The sequence below is a fragment of the Periophthalmus magnuspinnatus genome, chromosome 22 (assembly GCF_009829125.3).
Source record: "Periophthalmus magnuspinnatus isolate fPerMag1 chromosome 22, fPerMag1.2.pri, whole genome shotgun sequence".
Classification (NCBI taxonomy): Eukaryota; Metazoa; Chordata; class Actinopteri; order Gobiiformes; family Gobiidae; genus Periophthalmus; species Periophthalmus magnuspinnatus.
Genome location: NC_047147.1, coordinates 17,098,192 through 17,119,121, shown reverse-complemented (window position 1 = coordinate 17,119,121; position 20,930 = coordinate 17,098,192). Strand labels below are relative to the sequence as shown.

Sequence of the window (20,930 nt, the reverse complement as noted above, 5' to 3'; positions counted from 1 at the left end):
ATTACAAGAACTTGAAAGAGGCTGTGCTAACTCTTATCCATGTTGCCTCCAATTTTCTCGACACGATTTAAACAAGTGCAGCATCAGGGCATCGCTTGAAGTCACACTGGCTTTTGTGTACTTAACTCTGGCATTGACCTGCAACGCTTGAACAAACAGTTCTGGTTATGGTGGCTTTGGAAGTTCCCACCCCCCTGCCTAATCTCAACACAGTCTGTCCTTTTGAAGTGTCTTTAGGAGCATTTTCCCTCCGCCTCTGTAGGGTTTGCCCCATCCCAGTAAAAAGTTGTGGACTGTCGCCTTTGGGTGTCACTCCCCAGAGATCTGCTGTCTTTATTAAGCACAAGACTAACCAGGAGCCATCTCTCATTTGCACATTCATGTTTTGTCATTCAGTCTCAAACTATTTTGTAACCTCTTTGCCATCCATTTCTGAGTTATAGCCAAATTTTCAACATTTCTTATGATGTTAATTTCTGGTGGTTAAACTATTTGTACTGGTTGCCATTATTTCACTACATTTATGCTAATATGAAGTGACAACCTGCAGAATGCCTAACCCCAGAGTCATGACAACATTACAAACTGGGTGTCTGAATGATTCAGCGACAGAGTTGGTTTTTGATCTCCAGTGTTACACAAGCAGCTCCATGACAGATGAAATGTGTGTGTAGTTAGCTGATGTAAGGGGACCAATCTCTTGAGTGAATGCTTCTTTGTGAGCAAATGATTCCAAAACATGCATGTAATCAAGAGCCGGAAGATCCTGGCGATGCTATTAAGTACCATTTACTGAGCTGTAGGGTTGTCAAAAGTATCGAAAATCAGATACTAATCAACTGAAACTAGTATTGAAATTAATTTGAGCAAGTATTGATCCAATAATAATAATAATAATAATAATAATAATAAAGCAAATTGAACTTTTCCAAATAGTTTTAGAATAGTTTTGAATTTATCAGAACTAAAATAACATAAAAAGAAAATTTTAAAAGTACCATTATTTAGTGCTGAAAATTACATTTTATTATATAAAAAGTGATTTTATTATCATCGTGGTATCGGAATCGAGCCTATTCCTTAGTATTGAAATCAACTTTGAATTTTACCATTATGACAACACGACTGGGCCTACATACCTTAACACATGCTTTTTCATGTTTTTTGCAGAACTGTATGGCTTTGACGTCCTAATCGATGCTAAACTCAAACCTTGGTTATTAGAAGTCAATCTTTCCCCCTCACTGGCATGGTAGGTCCTTTGATTAGTTTTCTAGATTTTAAATGATCAACTTTACTGCTGTTACTTTTATAAGAACTATAGGTTTGGCCAGTATAGCAAAAAATGAATATTTTTTTCCCTGATTTTAAATGTTAATCATTGCCATTTAACATAATAGTCCAATCTTCCACTAAAGACTGAACTCTGCTCCAAACCACATGCTTTTATGGACAGAGGATTGCCTGTAGACCCCTCCGTTAAAAAAAACCTTAAACTGATCTCTACCTCTATTAACTTATGGTCAATTACACAGGTCTAATAAGAACTGTGTTTCTGTACATTATCAAATTGTGTCCACTGAAAATGTCCTTACTTTGTACTGGGATGCTTGTACTGCTTATTTACAGTGATGCACCTCTGGATCTGAAGATAAAAGCCAGCATGATTGCAGACATGTTTTCACTTGTGGGTGAGTGTAAGCTGATACCTGTTTGTATGCACAAAACTGAAGGAAACAATCACTTCATGCAGTACTGTTACTCTTTATCATAACATATTTGATTTATGCAAAGTATTATATATAGTATAGATATTCTCTTTCTTTCAAAGGTCCTATATATTTCATCTTGGCTTGATTGAAAAATAAAATTGTGAAGCCTTAAGCAGGATGAGCACTGACTGTTTACGTAACAGTGTTTGTGGGAGGGAGTGACAGGTCTGTGCTATGGTCTCTCATTAATTGTTCAGCACTCAAATTAAACAAAACAACTTTACCACAGACTTCAGATATATGCTGCCAGGATTTATTGTTAGAGTAATTCATTATAAACACATGTCATTCACTCATTCCACACAATGGGGCTTGCAGGATATGAATCAAATCAAATAAAAACAAATACAAATAATACAATACACACTTTTAATAATTGCCATTCAACACAAAAACTTTCTCCAAAATCTGAACTCAGCTCCAAGCCACATGCTTTTACTGACAGAGGATTGACTGTAGACCTTTCGGTTAAAAAGGCTAAGCTGATCAGTGACTATTAGAAATGTCACATGTCACCCGGATGACTGCCGTGGCCGCCTCACCCTGTAACTCACCCATCTCCTGGATTCCTAGTGCATCCCCTTCTACACCTAAAACTGTAGTGACATTTAAATTTTTTTTTGGGAAGTGAATTAAAGTGAATGTGTACGCCGTGTGCCTGCATAAGTACATAATGTCCACACTCACCAGGTTTAAACTGTTCTTGGCTCATCAATCCGTCATTAAAGAAATTCAAGTTATCTTTGGACTGAGACGTTACAGCAAGTCTCACAGAAAATGAGCAGTGGCATGTAAAACATTGCACATCTGTTATGTAGCAAACAAACAAAGTGGTTGTTGGCTGATAACACTTGGGTCCCATCCCAGACCTGCAACTAATGACAGCATTCCATTAGCATTCACTTTCCGCCCGTGCGTAGCTGCCGGCTCTGTGTCACCCATGTTTCTCATAATTGCTGTGTTTAGGCAAGGCATGGCAGCAGACTGATTCTTACCTGACGGCTTAGATGAGACAGTATAAATAGCCTGGAGCTCAAAGCTGTCAATAGGTGAAATTCAGCCAGAGAGGGGATGCAAGTTGTACCATAAACATTCAAGTGACATTAACTTTCAGCACGAGTTTAGTGAGATGGGAAATGCTATTGGAATGACAAGCATTTACCTTTGTGTGTTGAGAATCATCACAGGTGTTCACACTTTACATTCCTCTAAGTGATTATACAATAAAAAGCATGTGTTAAAAGTAGCATTTCCAATGCAAGTTATTGTAGCTTTATTCTGGCCTCTTACACACAATTTCCCTTTCATTCAGTTCTTGAAAGAATGTGAATGACTATCATATTTTAATGCTGCTGTCACAACAATAACCCTCCGCATGGTTGTGGTTCTGTGTAGGTTTGGTGTGCCAGGACCCTCTTTCCAGACAGCCCCGCACTGAACGGGCCACACTGGACCCCAGCCTGAAGCATCTGGCTCCACGAGCACAGGTACTCAGCATGCACAGCCAAGAACCACGAGCTGCACTCATTTACCCTGTGAACCAGTGCTGTCTCTGCCCTGGACCTGGGCTCTGCTGCATACTCTTAGAGAACCACGTTCAATGACTTCTGGAAAAATCATGCTTAACAAAGCTAATTTGATTACACTGTCTGAATGAAGCAGTTTGTACAGTTTTACATTGTGTGACGTTTTATATACCGTATGTAAAAATACCATAATGTTCCAATATTATGCCTCGGATAATGTGTTTTGTTGGTTCCATCTGTGAGATCGAGAGCAGTTATTTTATGAAAATAGACACAATGTTATAATGTATATGCCTGTGCAAGTTTTAAAATAATTTAGCTGTATTTGATTATAGTTTGGCTAGCCTTCACATGCTCACTATATCGCTACACTGCTGACCACTACTCACTGTGTTCACTGCTTCTTAGAGACCACAGAAAACTACTGCACACTCTATAGTGGTAAGTTCCTCTGAGTCATTCATATTAATTCTTCTCTGTCTGTCCCTTTGCAAACCACCTGATGTTTGCTGGTAAGAAATTGCCTCTCCTTTGCTCATTTCATTATGTGGCTTTGCCATTTTTCAAAATGACAGCTCCCAATATCGATCCCTAATGGTATGTTTAATAGGCACTTCATTACATTAGCAAAGTGGCTTTTGGAAGCAAGTACTACTGCAATGCACCACTTCTTAACAATCCTAAAGTCTCCAAAAATCAATGGCGTAAAGCAGCGCTAATAATACAGTCAATGGGCTGAGCAGGGCAAAGAGGAGACCTGTGCTTTCTCTTCACTGTGATTAAACCAAACAGATGAGGTCTTTTTTAGCCGGATTAGGCCATGTCACTTTTTGGCTCTGGTTGCCCCCCCTGGCTGTGTGAGACAAATTAAATGTAATCCCTCTGCTATTTTTATGACAAATTCTGTATGTGATCCTGTGGGATTGTGCCCTGCCGTCTGGTCTCAGTTCCAACCTGCATGCCAAAGCTGTCAATAACGGGCTGGTCGTGTATGAGCTAAGGATACAGCCAGAAAAGCTACACAGAGCAAAGTATGCAATTCATGTTCACGGGGAGAAGGGTTCAGTGCCTACTTCTCACAGGCTATTCTGAAACGTATGATATAGGCTGTTAAAGATAACGTGTATGTCAAAAATCATGATTATATAAATGATTATACTAAATATATTGCATCACTTAGTTTGGCAAATGATTTGTCAAGTTTATGTAATTCTTAATATGTAATTACTTCCCGGTTGGACATGGGCAGCAGACATAAATGGCAGTAATAAAGGTCAAAGCTTGACTAATTTAAGCAAGTTATTATTTGACAAATAAAAAAACATGACACCATATTTTCTTGAATTGAACTGAATGTACAAACCATCATCAAAATGTGTTCCTCGCACAGAAATTGTCCCTGCACTTTGGTGGAATTTTGTGTATTGATTGCATAGATATAGGGAATCCTGTATTTTTCATCTTTTTTTTTCTTTTTTTACTTTTCTTCACAAAATGCCACTTGACTAATAACACTATGATAAATATTTACCACATGTGCTATCCCACCAAACAAAGTCAAATCTGTCAAAGGCTTAAGTATATCCAAGTTAAACTCTGGTATGCAATTGTGTTGGAAATTGATACTTAGTTTTTTCGCAATAGCCTGTAGTCATGAATAACACTGGATCCCTTCTGACCTCATGCAGCGACGCCGACAGTTATTGTCCAGTAACTCTGAAACTGACGTGCTAAAAGGCCAAGGTGACAGCACTCTGAATCTTACAGCTGAAGAAGTGAGGTCCCATTCATAAAATATGCAGCTCCAACACACTTTGTAAAGACGTATTACTTTCTAAATGTGTCATTTATAGGTCAAAGTGCTGAGGAGAATAAAGGAGGAATATGAGAGACGTGGAGGCTTCATAAGAATTTTCCCCACTGCTGAAACATGGGAGCTCTACAGGTATGTTATGCATGTACTAGCTGCTCATCATAATGTGGTATATTTTTTATGCAGGTTTTAAAAAATAAAAACACAAAATCATATGAGATAAAACTATGATAGGTTTGATAAACCAGGTTACAGTTTTACGTCTGTACAGGCTTACATTGACAGACCAAGAATACTAAATTGAATCACAGAAAAGTAAAGCCAATAATCTAAACAAAAAACATATAATAATAACGTCAAACTGTGAACTGATACTTTGCAGCTGATATTATCAACATTCCCCGGGGGTGTGATGCTAACTGAAGGCTTTGCTCTGTCTGAACCTCTGTTCCGTTCTTAAGTTAGACTTTAATCTGAGCCTTGTTTTAACACAATCTGACCATAAATATCTGGCTTGTACTGAACTACAACAGGTGAGCTGATTTTTACTGTTAAACAGTCCATTTTAAATTACATTACGGTACAGTCACAAGCAGGCTAGCATTATCCAGCAGTTTTTCAATTAGTCACTCTCACCTTCCTTTGAAAATCAAACTCCTAAACAGGACCATGAACGCTTGTATTAATCACTGGCTTTTGAAAATGTGTTGTTTAAATTCATCTTGTATTTTCCTTGAGTTTTGAGAAGTTTTTAAAACATTTTTGTCAGTCTTTGCTAATGTGTACATTGTGTCACCATGGTAATTGCTGAACATTCCACCATAGACATGCATATGCAATCCCCCCAGTATGGTGTCACTGCAAAGTATCAATTTATGGTCACATTTAGACAGTTACTTTACAATAATATTTCTAAAACAATTTTATTCAAGATTCATTTAAACAATGATGTGTTTTACCATTCAATGTAATAATATTGTTATGTTTGATTGAATCCATGTTTGAGACTAGTGTACCGTTTTACTACGGATTGGTATAGGGAATTATAAGCACATTTAGAAGTGGCTGCTTCCCAAGTAGCAAAATCTCCAACAGCTCATTTTAACACATTTGCAGTAAAGTAAGGAGGTGGGGACACTTTGGGGCCCATGACTTTATAGCCGTTGTAATTTTCGTATTATCTGCTCTTTTCAGTGGATATCTGGAGTCCAAGACATCATTGAACTCCATGTTGGCGCACAGACTTTTCCATGGAAGGTAAGCATTTCCAGTGTGGTCAGGATTGGGAAATAAATCTCGACATCAGTTTGTGGAAAAGGTTGGATTCTGATGTGGCGTTTGTCTGGTTCTTGACTGGATAGGTAAGAGGAACAGCTGAGAAGATGTTGTACTGTCAGCTTTTCCAGCTTGCACCCAATGTCTGTGTGGCTTTGTGGCATTAAACTTGTTGATAGAAGGGAAAAACGTCTTTAGATTTGCCTTTTTACCTAACCACTGTTTTACAATTTTTCTTTATATCATTTTAGAAAGACTTATTAGAAAATGACAGGAAACTGGGGTCTATTTCTCCTCAGTCTCTTTATAAGTTGAACTTTCCATACCCATTGTAGTTTATGGCATGCACTATTTGTACTTGAGTGAAGTATTCTGTGTTTATACATTTTATTTGTTTAAGTTTCAGTTAAAAAAGCCATGCTCTGCTCAGTGCTCTGTACTAGCTTATGATAAAGTAATAAATCATTGTTGCTAGTTTTATGAGTGTTGTGTTGACATTGATGTTGTGTCTCTCAGGACTATGCAGCTGCAGGTGGATGTGCTGTGCGGCTCTCATGTGGTGCAGTACGAGAGGAAGCTGCAGTCTCTGGAGGCTCGTAAGAGACACCTGCACCACCGCTCTCACTGCTCGTCCAACAGGAAATCTGGTAGGAAACCACTCCACTTTTTATCACGATTTGAAAAGGCTCTAACTTAGAGGAATAACCTTTTTGCTAATGTGCTGTTGGTTGCAATAAATAGCTCTCCCATGTCATGTTGAGGTTAGCCAGTTATGACTCTGAGTGACTTCATTTTACTCTATCAACAGTAAATGCCTCAGTTTTTGACTCATGTGCTCAAAATGTAAGTGAGTCAACAGACATTTACCTTTTATTGCAATGCTGCGTACCTCAGGGAAGGAATCCAAGGGCTTTCCAACAGAAAGCAGCAGTCAAGAGGGAGGTGAGGTGAATGGGCAGTGTGAGCCAAGCGCACACATGGTGGGAGAGTACACAGGTCAGGTGGTCACTGCGCTGCCATTGGATGCTCTCCACAGTAAACCTGTGTCCAGCTCAGAGGCAGCGACGTGGGACGGCAGACCCAGAGTCAATCTGCTTCACATCCTTCAGCAGGGCTGGGACCTGAGGTCAGTGAGCACTCTGGGCGGGCCCGCATACTGGCAGCTCTTTATTCTCCTTACACTTTTACACTTTACTTTGGATCTGTTGTGTATTTTAACCACCATAATACATAGAGCTAAAGAAAAAATTCTTAACATAAAACAGGCTTCTGCCATATTTAACACATATTATTGCTTGTATTTGTCATGCTCTTCCAGAACAAACAACCCAACAGAATGAGTATTGTAGGATGTCCTACCATAAATGCCGCAATGACACTCCATCTTTTTAAGACATGTGGAGGACAAGATACACTGTTTTGTTAAGCTGCTTTCTAAAAGTCACCCATGGGTCAAATATCAGTTGAAAGAATGTGGGTAAATGTCCTGACTGGTGTAACATCTGCATCCTAACTTTCAAAGCCACACAGCATTCTTTATTATCTGTTCTCTGCAAAACTGTGTGTGTGTGTGCACGTGTGTGTGTGCTTTTGTATGTGTGCGTGTATGTGTGTGTGTGTATAATGTTGATTCTCTGTTTGCTTTTACTATACCATTATTTTAACTTGCACATTTATGTTGTAATCATATTCTCTTTCTTATGCTTCATTTTACAAGTAAAGTACAGGCCCGACTGGCTTTTTCTTCCTACCTTCATCGAGTCCAGCAAAGACTTTTGGCTGAGAGCAGAGCCAACACCATTCCAGCTTGGCCAGACAAGGACAATGACCAAATGGTACCATATTACTGTAACCATTTTAAAAATCTGCTTTTTTGTTGTATAATGGACATGAGGTAGAATGTGCTGGAAAAATGATGTCCTTTTCGTGTACTGATGCCAGTTTTTCCCTTCTGATTTTGTTACTCATCTGTACCTTGGCTATGGTTGAAATGTGCACAAACCACACAAAAAAAATGTGGTTGGAGTGTGTGTAAAATACTCATTGGTCAATTGGAATACATTGGTACATATTTTATTACTTAAGAAAAAGCATTTGTGAAAGAATCTTGGTTCTGTTACAGTTAGGGTTACACTGAAACACACAGTAGACTTGTGTTCAATGATAACTCACAGAAAAAAAGCAGTTATCAGCAAATCAGGTAGACGATAACCAAACATTCGACTTGTGTGTGTTGATGTCTACACAGGAATTGGTGATACGATTCCTAAAGAAAGCTGCCAGTAACCTTCAGCAGGACATAAAGGTGGGTCTGCCCAATCGCCAGCTCCCACTTCAAGACCGCAGACGCATCCTGTCCCAGCAGCTTGGGGAGTTCATTCACCATTACAACAAGGTGCCCATTCTCAGACCTGCTTTAACACCAGCCTACTGTTGCAGACTATAATGCAAACACTGTGGTTGTTCTGACATGCTTTATCTTGGCAGGAAACAGATCATATGGTGAAAAAACAAGAATGTAATAAAGAGGAGCACTGCATTAACAACACTGTATTTCAAGAGTACATCAGTGCAGCGAGGTTGGCAAACACAATACTTTTACTACTACTGCTATCCTTTGCTATAAAAGTGTATGCTTCTGACAATCTGCTGAGTAGATTTAACAGATATTCCTTATTGTGTTTTGTTTTTGTTTTCGAAAAGTGAAAATGACCTGGAAGACGTATTGACGTACTACACACAAAAGAATAAATCGGCAATCGTCTTCCTCGGATCCAAAGTTTGCAAACTAAACAAAGACATGTCTACAGAAATGTTTCAGAACGTTTCGGGAGAGCCAGGCAACTGTGGAGATTCAAGAAGTAAGTCTTGTCAGTACTTTTCTCTTTTAGACGTGTTTTAGTATTTTTTTTGATGGTGAGATTTAGAAGTGTAAATGGAAACCCCTGAGTCTCATAGGGTGAAGCAGAGGTCAAACTACAAACAATTAGCGCTCTCTGGGGGAAAACAAGAGTGTGTCAGAGCTGGAGAATGGCAAACTGATGATAAAGAACTTCTGGTTTTATTTTCCCTCTTTGAATAGCTCAGCCTTTGGCCAAAGACGATTCCAGCACCTCCGAGTCCTCGCTCTCCGCAGGAAAAGTCAGCAGTGACCCAGACACCAAGGTTTCTGTAAATCAGCTTTCAGATCAACGCGCGGCAGCCAACTGTGGGAGTAACACCCAGCCAGACGTCCAGGCCTCGCAGCAGCGCTCCAACTTCCCTGCAATTTTAGACTGCACCTTCATCCACCCATCATCCACCCTGCCCCACCACTGTCCTCCTCCCCCTCCGCCCCAGCAGCCCCCCTCCTACACCCAGTCTCTGGCCAAGTCACAGTTCTGTCAGGCTGACACTGACCCTCCCGAATACAGCTTCTCACCTGTGATCACACAACCAAGAGTCTGGACAGCTGCTCCCAACACTGCTGCAAGTGGAACGTCAACCCAGGGCCTAAGAAGGGTAACATCATTTACCTCGCCTATGTCCACCTCCACCATCCCCAGTGCCACTCACATCTACAGCCAGAAGCTCTCCAGGCCCACCTCGGCAGGCCAAGGTAAAATATCCAGTCCTGGCATAGCCACATGGTTGTGTGAATATCGGGTTAGCATCAACAACACAAAGCAGACACAAATTAATGAATGCCATTTACCTAAAAAGTATATTGTATAATAGTTAACTTACATTCTTCACTAATGATTACAAACATTGTTTAGAGACTGACACACTCTAATAAATAAATAACAAGTTAATTAAGGGCTTAGATATAACTGCGACTGTGTTAAATAATACATCATGGCTGTAATTCTGTTTAAAGCCATTTAGAATTAAGCCATAGAATATATAATAGATATAAAATATATTAGTTGAACCACCAGAAACATTTAGGACACATTAAGGACGAAGCTATTCACGGTGTCATTAACCTGGGTCACATTATTGGCAGGTCCTGAGGAGGCCACAGACAGGCAACATCTTGGTTTATTAGAGTACAGTCTGGGTAAGCCAGAGAGAAAGAAACCTGAAGGTGTCAGAAGAGGTGATGTTGACCAAAGGCAGGAACCATTTTCACAGCACTTTTTAAAGTTTCCTGAAAGAGGAAAGCAACTACTTAAAGGTGCACTATGTAACATTTCTGGTAGAATATCTGCTTCCTGCTTGTCTCCATGGAGATGTTTTGGGATTTCCTGGAATGTTCCATAGTATGGCATTAAACTTCTAAATCTCCCAGGAAATGAGCAGGAGTGGCTACGCTAACAGGGAAAATTACAGGCCAGGTCTGTGGAGTGTCGACCATACTCACAGTAAGAATGCATGCTTTTCAAGGCATTTTTGAGCAATATAAACCCCTGTAACTGAATATTTGCAAGATAGATAAGTTCAATACCATACTGTGGAACCTTCTAAGCATAGCAATAACTCATCCATGGTGATAAGCAGGTGGTGGAATCTCCATCATAAAAGTTACATATATCTTTAAGCATTACAGGTTTACACTTTTACTTCCAGTTATTCAGAACTGCTAGTATATAGAAATGTACACATTACACAATCATACGCAACAAAGTGATACATTTGTTTCATTTGTGACAAAAGCTCTTATGCTCTGCTCTTTTCATTAGTGGTATGGAGGAGCAGCTCCAGTAAGCTCAAGTCGAACTCAGTGGGCACTTTTACGGACTTGAACGCCCTGTCAGCCCAGGCCCAGTCCAACCAGCAGGCCTTCATCAGTGCTCTGCAGAGACTGGCTGATAAGCAGGTGGTACACCAGTATGCCAGCTCCAACCATATCAATCTGCTGACACAACACGTAAGTCCAGACTGCAGAGAAGGCTCCCCTCCAGCCAACTGCTACTCCCACCCGGGGCAGGAAGTTGTCCTCATGAGTAATGGCTTATTAAGCAACTGTAAAGTGATCTGTGTAATGCTCTGTTAGGAACGTGGATCTGGCCCCTGTGCAGTAGGCTCTCACTGTGAGGTCTGATACTTGCCTTAGTCTTTGTCGATGCACAAACCTGGCTCTGACCCCGTGCTGATTGGCGGCGTTTAGCTGTGCATTCATTCAGCAGATATGTTGGAGCCACAGGGTCTGCTCCCTCATGCTACGTGTTCTTTCTTCTGCTAGGAGCACAGCAGCAGATTAGGGCAGGTACTTGGGAAAAAGGAGGAGGTGTAATACATTTTTGGGATTTGAAGGTCAATGTAAAATGATAAACTGACTATTCAAATGCCTTTATTAACGGTAAAGTTTGGGAAACCTACTCTGTTATGTCCTCTAGTAAACATGTACATGGATATTATTAAAAATGTATACCCAGATATTAATCAAAACTAAAATGAGTATAAAAGCTAGATACTCATTTGAAGTTCTGAAAAAAGTACATAAATAGGACACATCTATTTTTCATTTCTAATCATGTTAATTAGAACCAATATTTAGTATTTGTCATCCAGGACCCGGTAGTCTACTAAGTGGTAGTTCCAAGCTCTGAGAAACTCAGAGGCTTATGTTAGGAAGGGCATCTGAATCATTGAACAACAAGAGGCAAGACATATTTAGTTGATAAGTAACCTTAACTGTACTTGTGCAGCCAGTGGGAGAGGCCTGTGTTTTAACCTGGCTGGATGAGTTGTGTTTGAGCCAGTACTTCACTCCTTGTGCGGTCTCATCAGGAGATGCTTCATGGGGGGGTGATTTTGGTTGATACTTTACAAGCACCTTCTTTTTTAGTGGTAATTGATGCTTATAAATAGTGGAATGTGGCAAATGATTACACTGTGCCTGGGAGTGGCAGTACACGGGCTGCATTACTACCTTTTCCTCTAAAGCCCAAGGGTGTATCGCACACTGCAGGGAGCCCTCTGTAACCTCTCCTCTGGTCTTGATCTAGAGTGTTGTTTTGTGTGATGGCACAGGACCACACAGAATTTTATAGCTTCCCCTTTCCCTGTACATTATCCTGTCTATCTCGCAGCTCCGAAGTGTATTTCTAATGGCACCAGAATGAAATGCTTCAGTGTTTGCTCTCAAAGACCTCGGAGTACATTTTGGGTTTTTTTCCAAGACGCGGATTAGCAGTCATTAAATCACTTTGTGGACTAAACGGAGAGCACTGTAAACATACACAGCACCCTGATTCACTGGATGACCTCTACGGTTTGGGTAATTACTCACTCTCATGCTAGCTAATATATACACAAACAGAAAGTGCTCTTGAATAATGTCTGACAGTACCACCTACGCTGCAATAAATAAAATACCTTAAGTCGTAACATTTGATTTTAGTGGACAGGAAAGCTCTCCTAGCTTCCATTAAACATGCATTAGTGCTTTAGCACCCTGATTGTCATATTCAGAACACTTCCTGGTGATGGAGGTTGTAAACAGGGAACGATCCTGTTAGTGATACAGGCTGAAAGGGGGTCCCTGGATTTAGTGCTGAGTAAGCGGAGGATAGCTGTGCCATGTTCTTTGTGTACATTCCACAACATTGTCAAATACAGGAAGAGATTAATGGTTCGTGTAGGGATAGACTTTACAACTCTTTGTGGCATACGAGTAAAATAGCACTTACTTTAAGGTACACAACTTCACATTTTCTATATACATTCCTCATAACATTCGTTTTCTGAATATTCAGTTTTAAACCCCAAGTGATTTGATGTTTACTACCCTTGACTTGCATTACTACACAATGTTGACCTTCGTATTTACTTAAATGGATAAATGTAACTATAGCTGTGTAGCTTTTCTTGAGGAAGGTCTGCCACCTGCTTGTTTCCATGGAGCTGTTATTGCTTGTCTTAGAATGATCCACAGTATGGTGATAAACTTATCTATTTTCAAGTTGCAGGTCAGATTTTTTGGAGAGGTGACCCTGCTCATAGTAAGAATACATGTTTTTAAGGTCATTTTTTAGTAATAATAACACGTAATTGAAAATAGAGAATCTAATGCCATATTGTCGAGCTTTCCACACAAAGGAAGAACATTTCCATGGAGACAACCAGGTAGAGGACGCTCCACCAGAAAAGCCACATAGTACAACTAAAAAAAAAAAACAAACAAAAAAAAAAACAAAACATTTGTGTGTGTTCCCTTTTGGGTCCCAGCTTAAATGTGTAGTTGAATTAGAGGATCTGGCAAAGATGGAAGTTTGAGGTTTGTTTTGCATTTTATAAAGTAGTAGATTTTAATTCAAATATTTCTTTTCCCAGCTGAGCAATCTCAACCTGGCCAACAACATGCTGAGGAAAGGCAGCTTGACGCTCACTCCAAAAGCCTGGCACACCACAGCTCTAACCCCAGCACCAGTGAGGGCCCTGCACTCTGGACCAGAACTCTACTCCAATAAGAGGTATTCATTATTGGTGATATAGTTGATATTCAAATTTTGTTAGAAGCTGGTCTATTTGTGGAGAAACAGAATGGCACTATTTATTTGCCCTTGTTTGAGACAGTGAGGGGGAAAAGTGTGTAACCGTTTCAATAGAAGGAAAGGAAAAACACCATGCACACAATGGGAAATGCTTTTCTGATAAATGAGCCCACAAAAATATGAGATTATTGTTTTTCAAGATGTAATTTAAAGATAATGTAATGTACATTTTTGTGAGATGACTTGTGAATTCCCCCTAGTAAATCAGTGGTCACAGTGTAGTGGCATTGCTCTTATTAAGTTAAGTTTAGCATCTTTCTCACCACCACTCATTTAGTATTTGAGTTTTGATGTGGATGGGACAGTGACGCTGCAGACCGCCGGCCCCTGATCTCACACTTTGTTTTTCCAGTCCGTCCGTTTCTTGTGTGTTAAGCTGTCAGGGAATTCCAGGAATGTCTGGCTTTTTGTTTTTAAACTGTTTTTATTTCCACCCTCCAAGAAACACTTATTTAATAGAGCCCATAATTTTTCTAATATTTTTACTTCCTCTTAAATTTGACAGTAGATAAATACACAAAGTATCCATTCTCAAGTACTTTGATAGACATTTCATTGCTGTAAATTGTGTGATTTCCTCTGCATTACTTAATCATCCGCAAACATCTGTACAGTATTTATTTCTTCACCTTTTCTTTTTTTATACCTGGGATACATTTCTATTGCATATTCATATGCCAGTGTTCATGGGAGTGAATTTAGGGAGGGAAGCAGATCAGTAACTTTAGCTGGAGAAGTTCTTAAAACCCTAAAAACCTCCCCAAAAACACACTGCACATTATTGGCCTGTTATCTGTTGTGTTACAGTACATAAAAATGTCTTGGTGTAATGAGATGTCCTTATACAATATAGTGATAAATTACTTTCATTTAGCCTTTACACTATTATTTCTAAGCATACTTCCTGAGTCTCCCGTTTTACACTGGGGATGGTGCGCAGTGCCAAACATGCTGAAACTGTTAAGCTCCCTGGCTCTTTAGCGACCACAGGGGTGAAGTGTGATGGGTTTGAAAGGAGCACGGCTCTTTGAAGTGCGGCTGCCCACATTGAGCAGGTATGCTGCATCAGCACAGGGGCCGCTGCTTCTGCTTTAGCCCAGTGTGCTGATAGTCATACAGCCAGAGCCACGCTGCACTGCTCACACTGCTACTACTTCCATCGTGACCTCCGATGCCTCTGTTTTCCTTGGTTACCCCTGACTCCCATAAAAGTTAATGGTCTGTAACGTTAATATGTGCAATAGTTTCATCTTAATGTCAATTTTTAGCAACTGTTCAAACAACTGTATCTTCTGAGTGGCCACACCACAGCCCTGCACATAAAAGGTATTTTTATCCTGATTTGATGATTTACAGAGTGGTGTTTTACTTGGTCACATTTTGCAAAGACTTTCAGTCTCTAAGGGTTTTTTGACAGTCATTTGATTCACTGACAGTGTTACAAAATACCATAGTGAAAATGTCTTTGATGAGGCACAAAGTCATGTAAATTTGCTTTGACGTGTCTCTTTCTTTATATTTCTGATTCTTGTTGATTGGAGACAGATGTGGAAATGGGAAGGAGTTTAAAAAAGATTCTTGAGAATTCTTGATTTTGGGCAGAGTCCGTTCACCTATTGTGTTTCTCTTTTCTACAATTACAGGATATTTCTAAACTTAGAACGGGAATGTGATTATTGTGGGAAAGTTGTTTGCACTTAAATGCCTATTTTGTTTGGTGTTGTTAGTGAATGTATAACTGGTGATGACAGGTTGGAACAAAAGTCTGCCTTGGGGCAGACTGAATAAGATGTGGCGGGCATGCCATGTCAACAGCCTTTTTTAGCACCACACATTTAGACATGTACCTTTTACACCGGAACTAAGGTATATGAAGTTTATCATTTATCGCTACAACCAAACCTCTAGTGTTTTTATTTATAGACATCTACCACCTATACTGGCCTGAGGATATTAACACAAACATTCTTTTAAATATAGTAGTTCCAGGATGGCTCTAATTAGTATCCCATATTATGCAGCAGCTCTATGCATTTTGGTGAGTTTTCTGTATTACAAAAACACATTTACTAACTACTGTTCTACTGCTATTTAGGATTGAATTTCCCTCATTTAAACGTCATCCTTCCTGCTGCAATCCAACAACGCCTGTAATATTTCTTGTATGGGTGTTAAAGGGCATTTATGCTGGTGTCATGTTAGTGTCATCTCAATGTAAACAAACAGTGACTAATGACTGGAAATACCCTGACACCCTTGTTTACACTGACGAGATACTCTGGCATGATGTCATTCTTCACCATCCATTTTCCCACATTCAACTTGAGCTAGATTGATGTTGCACATGTGCTGGCCTCACGCTACCATAGCACAATATTGTAAGTTATATCAGCCATTTTCAGCTCAGCAGGGGTTTGCGCTGGCCCCTATAAAGTCCATGAAAGTCCAGTATCTATCACACGACCGTAATGAGAAAATCAGATGTAAAATGCTCGACTGTGCCTTCTGTTTTACTGTGCTGGAATACATCCTAGAACTTGACTCATGGTTATCAATAATGTTATTTGTGTTCTGAGTTGCCTCCCTACAGAGTCATTGTTGCTGCTGACCTGAGATCTGGTCCGCTTTCCAACAAACGCTAATAAAATAGTAGCAGTGATGGTCCCCGCGGTGTGAAGACTGCAGCCAAGTTCAAGGAAATGAGTGCAGAAAACAGACCCCGTGCTTGTTTTGTCTCTTAGTGTCGCACAATGGTAGAACTTTCACAGAGCAGCTTTTGTTTTCAAACTGAGGAAAGTGCTCCCTATCCTTTATATGTGCCATTATGGGTTCTGAGTAAATGAATGGACTATAGGGATTACAGCCTCCCTGTCTTTGTCTAGCTGTTGTGGCTGCTGTAAGTCTCTCACAGTATCCTACACTGTCCATTGTTTCTCAAGATTAATTGAATGCTAATTTTAGACCTTATCGCATTTGTGTCTAAAAATACTGTATTCATTGCGAAGGCTGGTGTGTTTTCATTTCCTGCAGACCAATAGGCAAATGTTATGGGAAGCATTTCTAAGAACACTCAATGTCATATGAGTCCCCTAAGAATTTTAACTGTACTAGCATCTTTTGCTGTTTTATATTCCTCGCCGTAGTGGTCTTTATAGAATTATCTTGGGCTACAGTTGTCGATATACTTCAGTCTGTACAGACAGAAAACTTGGGTTATTCTTGTAATTCCCCAGGAAAAAAATCTTAAAGGTCAGCACTTGGCTTATTTCTAATGATAATCCGATTACTGACTTGTGCTACTTGTCAAAAGGTAGTGATCTGGGTTGAGGCATTGAAGTGGGATGCATTATATTGCCTACATTTGCCATAGGCCTGTCTTCTGCAATGACATTGATCCGTGCTCTTTTACTTGAGGCTTTTGTGGGCCAACAGTTACTCACTGAGACACTGGGAGCAGTCTAGTCTTTTTATAGTCACAGCAGTGCTAGTACTTAAGAAAAAGCTGTACCAACAAAACATGTATATTCAGTGGTATATTCTAGTATTCCATACAAAATCATGCTTTCTGGGTTAGCGCAAGAACAGCACTCAACAGTCTCAATACAGAGTAATACACTGCATACATTTGCATACACTTTAAATGTATTATTTTATAGCATGGTATTTTCAAACACATTTAGGTGAGATATTGCTTCAGTGGCATAGTTGTTTTTGTGTTTGTATATATAATTTGATTATTCTGTCTCAAATGAAATCACATTTTACTAAACACAATGAATGTTTAAAGGCTTTGTCTCATGTACATGGATATGCTACCATAATGTCTGTCTTTTGTGCCCTCCCTTAGGCCCCTGAAGGATGAGGAGGATGCCTGGGGCTCTCCATTTCAGAGGGCCTACAGTGTGGTGACAGGGGTGAGCCCGCAGCACAACTACCAGCCCACACAGGGAAGCTACCAGCTCCAGTATGCCATCCAGCAACTGCAACAGCAGAGACTCAAGTCACAGCAGCTGCTGGAGCAGAGCCAGAGTAGACAGCAGGTAAACAGAAATACTAGGAGTTTCCTCGCTCTTTTGTCTTTACACTGAATCTGCTACTAAAAAGCCTTATATTTATCACTGGTGAAGGGGAATTTCCCCACAAGCTCCCATCTACTGCACTGTAGGAGCTGCTAAAGGTCAGTTTTCATGCGTACGCTCACCACAGCTGGGTAGTTCATTTCTGACACGTGAGCTTCATCTTGAATTGTTGGGTGGAAAAATGGTCCACATCACTACTCTGGGATTTTGGAAGCTGTGCGTGGCAATGCTATGTAACTGGAATCCTTTTAAGAGTGTTTCAAAGCTTTATTATTTGTTTTAATATGCTTCTTTGTTTGATGTTGTCTTTGGGACACTTCACTGATGTAAATTTACATCCGTGGTAAAATGATTTAATCACATAGAAGCTCTGATATTTGATCTAAATTTCCTACAGAATAAAGAGGCCACATAAAAAGGAATGCTTTCATGTCAGCATTTACAAAAACTCCTCTGAGAGTCTCCATCCAAGCCACTTAACAGAATGGTGCTTACTGAGAGCATCTCTCTAAACAGAAGCTCATTCCTCGAAGGCTAAACATGACTCCTCACCCCTGGTCCACATGGTTTGGCCTCTGGTCTCGGAGAGGCTCATTTGGAAAGTGAGTAATCAAGGAATGCTGCCTCTGAGTGGCTCTAGTGCACATTTCCCATATCTGATTTGAGCTCCATTTGGCTCCGTCATTACAACGCAAATACTCTTTTGTATCTGAATTTAGCGGTAGTTGTTACAGGGCAACTAAGAATCTTTTAGTCACGCCTGACAAGCCATGACAGATGGGATTCATTTTCTGATCTAGATAAGAAATACACAAAGGACTCTTAGAGGATTTTACAAAAAAAGTTCATTGAATTTGTCTTTGAAAAATGATCTTTTACGGGAAGAGAGTTTTTCTATATTTTTCCGCTGAATCTAAGAGGAAAGAAAACGGATGCTGTCAGATAATAGATCGCACTGAATGACACCCAATTCCAATTACATTAACTTGTCAATGTTACTGGATCAAATGAATGTGATATGTAACATATCCTTGTTTTACCCCTTATTGCACCTTTTGTTATTACTTTGTTAAAGCTGTAATATTCTTCCCCCACTTGCCAAAATGTGTACTTACTCTCCCTTGCTGACTCAGAATAAAGCTGACTTGCCCATCAATTCTGAGACGCCTCCCTAAAACCCTTCCCGGTTTTCCAGCCTCGTGCTTCTGCTCTGGCAGTATGTCCTCTTCAGCCATTCCCACAACATACCAAGTCTGTAGGTACTGTATTCCGGTCTCCAACTTTATGCCAACCTCAAAACTGTGCCACGACTTCTACTGTGTAATCAAATAATGGTCAAGCAGCGGTAATGCATCTCTTCATCTGCCACTTGTTTGTAAGCCATTGTAGTTCACCTCAGTTGAGGACTAAGTGGACATCTTTGCACAACACTAAGCTCTAGGTTTAGAGCTGGGTTTGCATTAGGGAATTGTACGGTTTCCACAATAAATTTTGCATGAATACTTACTGTATAGATTTAAATGGCTGCAATATAATTCCACTTTGTGCCAGTTTAATGTGAAATATAAAATGTAACCGATACATGTATATATCAAAGGGTACAGGCCCAGAGGAAGTGTCACCCTGAGTGTGATGTGAGTGGATGTATTGTGTGTGCACTGATGTAGTGAGGGGGGGCTCCAGTGCTCGTTCCTGTTACTGGCTGCAGACTGTGCGGCTCCTCCACAGGCTTGGACCCTGGCCACCTGGCAGCCAAAGAAAGGTGCCCTTCCCGGCCCCGCTAAATCTGAATTGTGGCCATAGGCTTTGCAACCTGGAAACTCAGCTTCTCATTTATCAACACAGAAATTACATCAGATATTCCCTGTCACTGTGCCGGTCTTTTGACGAGCTGACAGTGTGGCTGAAAAACCATTAGCTTGTTAGATAGCCGTATAAAGCTGCAGAGAAAATAGCATAGACATGACATGTGGAAGGAATGTATGCATAGCATTCCCCAGGCTAAGAAGAGTGATATGTGGCCCAAAAATATTATGTCAGAAAGAAAATGGCATTTTACCCCTGCCCAGCTCTCCCCGGAGATCTTATATGAACAAACAAACATCTGAAGAATTTCCTTTTTTAGTGCAGCCAGTTGCAAAAAATGTTAAGCTTGTTTTGATACCAAATGGCATTTCATTAATATCTACTCTAATGCATTCTTGTGCTACTTTAACCAAACCATTCCAAAAGCACTTCCTTGGTCCTTTTTTGGAATTGTACTTAATTTTATCTTGCCAAATGGAGGGCATTGGAAGTTTCATGAAATAAAAAGTCTAATTATAACCAACCATATTTGTATTCTCTTTCACTGTATAACATCTCTTTCCTTTTGCTTGTGTAGGATCAGTCTTCGAACCAGTCAAGTGTCCAGACATCTACCAAATCCTCCAGCTGTTCTCCTGCCAGTCTACATCCCCGCTCCCACTCCAGTGCTGTCAACCTCATCCAGACCAATGCAAGTCCTGTCCACATCCCCAAGCCTCCTAAGAGTGGCAGATCTGAAGCCCAGGGCAGGAAAACCGCAGCAAAGCGTCTCATTAAGTAAGCATGTTTCTAATATGACAGTAAGTATGATAAATATGTAGGAATTTCTAATGTAAATGCAATTGTTAAACTGTAGTAGCTCAACCAGACATCTTATGACTTGAGGAATCACTGATGAAAAACATGGATAGGAAGGGCATCTGGTGTAAATGCTGTGGCAATCCTAAAAGAAAGGGTATACAAAAGATAAAGGAATTAAATAAAACAGTTTGTTTGCTGACCCCTCTTGGTTGGAGTTGGTATCTTCATCCCAGCGCCACACTGACACAGTCTATTGACTGAATCCATCCCATGTGTGAAGAGAGTTCTCTGTGCATCCACATTAGGTGACTTCATCCTCACAGATAGCAGTAATTGCCTTGTTTTCTAATGGGAGCTGAGGTCGTGCTAATGAGCGT

The 20,930-nt window shown here is 40.2% G+C and overlaps 1 protein-coding gene across 1 annotated transcript in view; it reads left to right on the top strand.

Moving 5' to 3' along the window:
* Window positions 1-20,930, top strand: part of ttll5 (tubulin tyrosine ligase-like family, member 5) — a 40,927-nt gene that overhangs the window by 12,368 nt on the left and 7,629 nt on the right. The window contains exons 13-30 of the mRNA XM_033988055.2: window positions 1,171-1,252; window positions 1,630-1,691; window positions 3,168-3,259; window positions 3,707-3,739; window positions 4,987-5,073; window positions 5,152-5,243; window positions 6,306-6,368; window positions 6,903-7,033; window positions 7,281-7,512; window positions 8,104-8,221; window positions 8,635-8,781; window positions 8,874-8,965; window positions 9,090-9,247; window positions 9,469-9,984; window positions 11,051-11,238; window positions 13,647-13,786; window positions 17,715-17,907; window positions 20,330-20,529. Of these exons, the coding sequence (XP_033843946.2) occupies window positions 1,171-1,252; window positions 1,630-1,691; window positions 3,168-3,259; window positions 3,707-3,739; window positions 4,987-5,073; window positions 5,152-5,243; window positions 6,306-6,368; window positions 6,903-7,033; window positions 7,281-7,512; window positions 8,104-8,221; window positions 8,635-8,781; window positions 8,874-8,965; window positions 9,090-9,247; window positions 9,469-9,984; window positions 11,051-11,238; window positions 13,647-13,786; window positions 17,715-17,907; window positions 20,330-20,529 (2,626 nt within the window). The remainder of the gene's footprint in view (window positions 1-1,170; window positions 1,253-1,629; window positions 1,692-3,167; window positions 3,260-3,706; window positions 3,740-4,986; window positions 5,074-5,151; window positions 5,244-6,305; window positions 6,369-6,902; window positions 7,034-7,280; window positions 7,513-8,103; window positions 8,222-8,634; window positions 8,782-8,873; window positions 8,966-9,089; window positions 9,248-9,468; window positions 9,985-11,050; window positions 11,239-13,646; window positions 13,787-17,714; window positions 17,908-20,329; window positions 20,530-20,930) is intronic.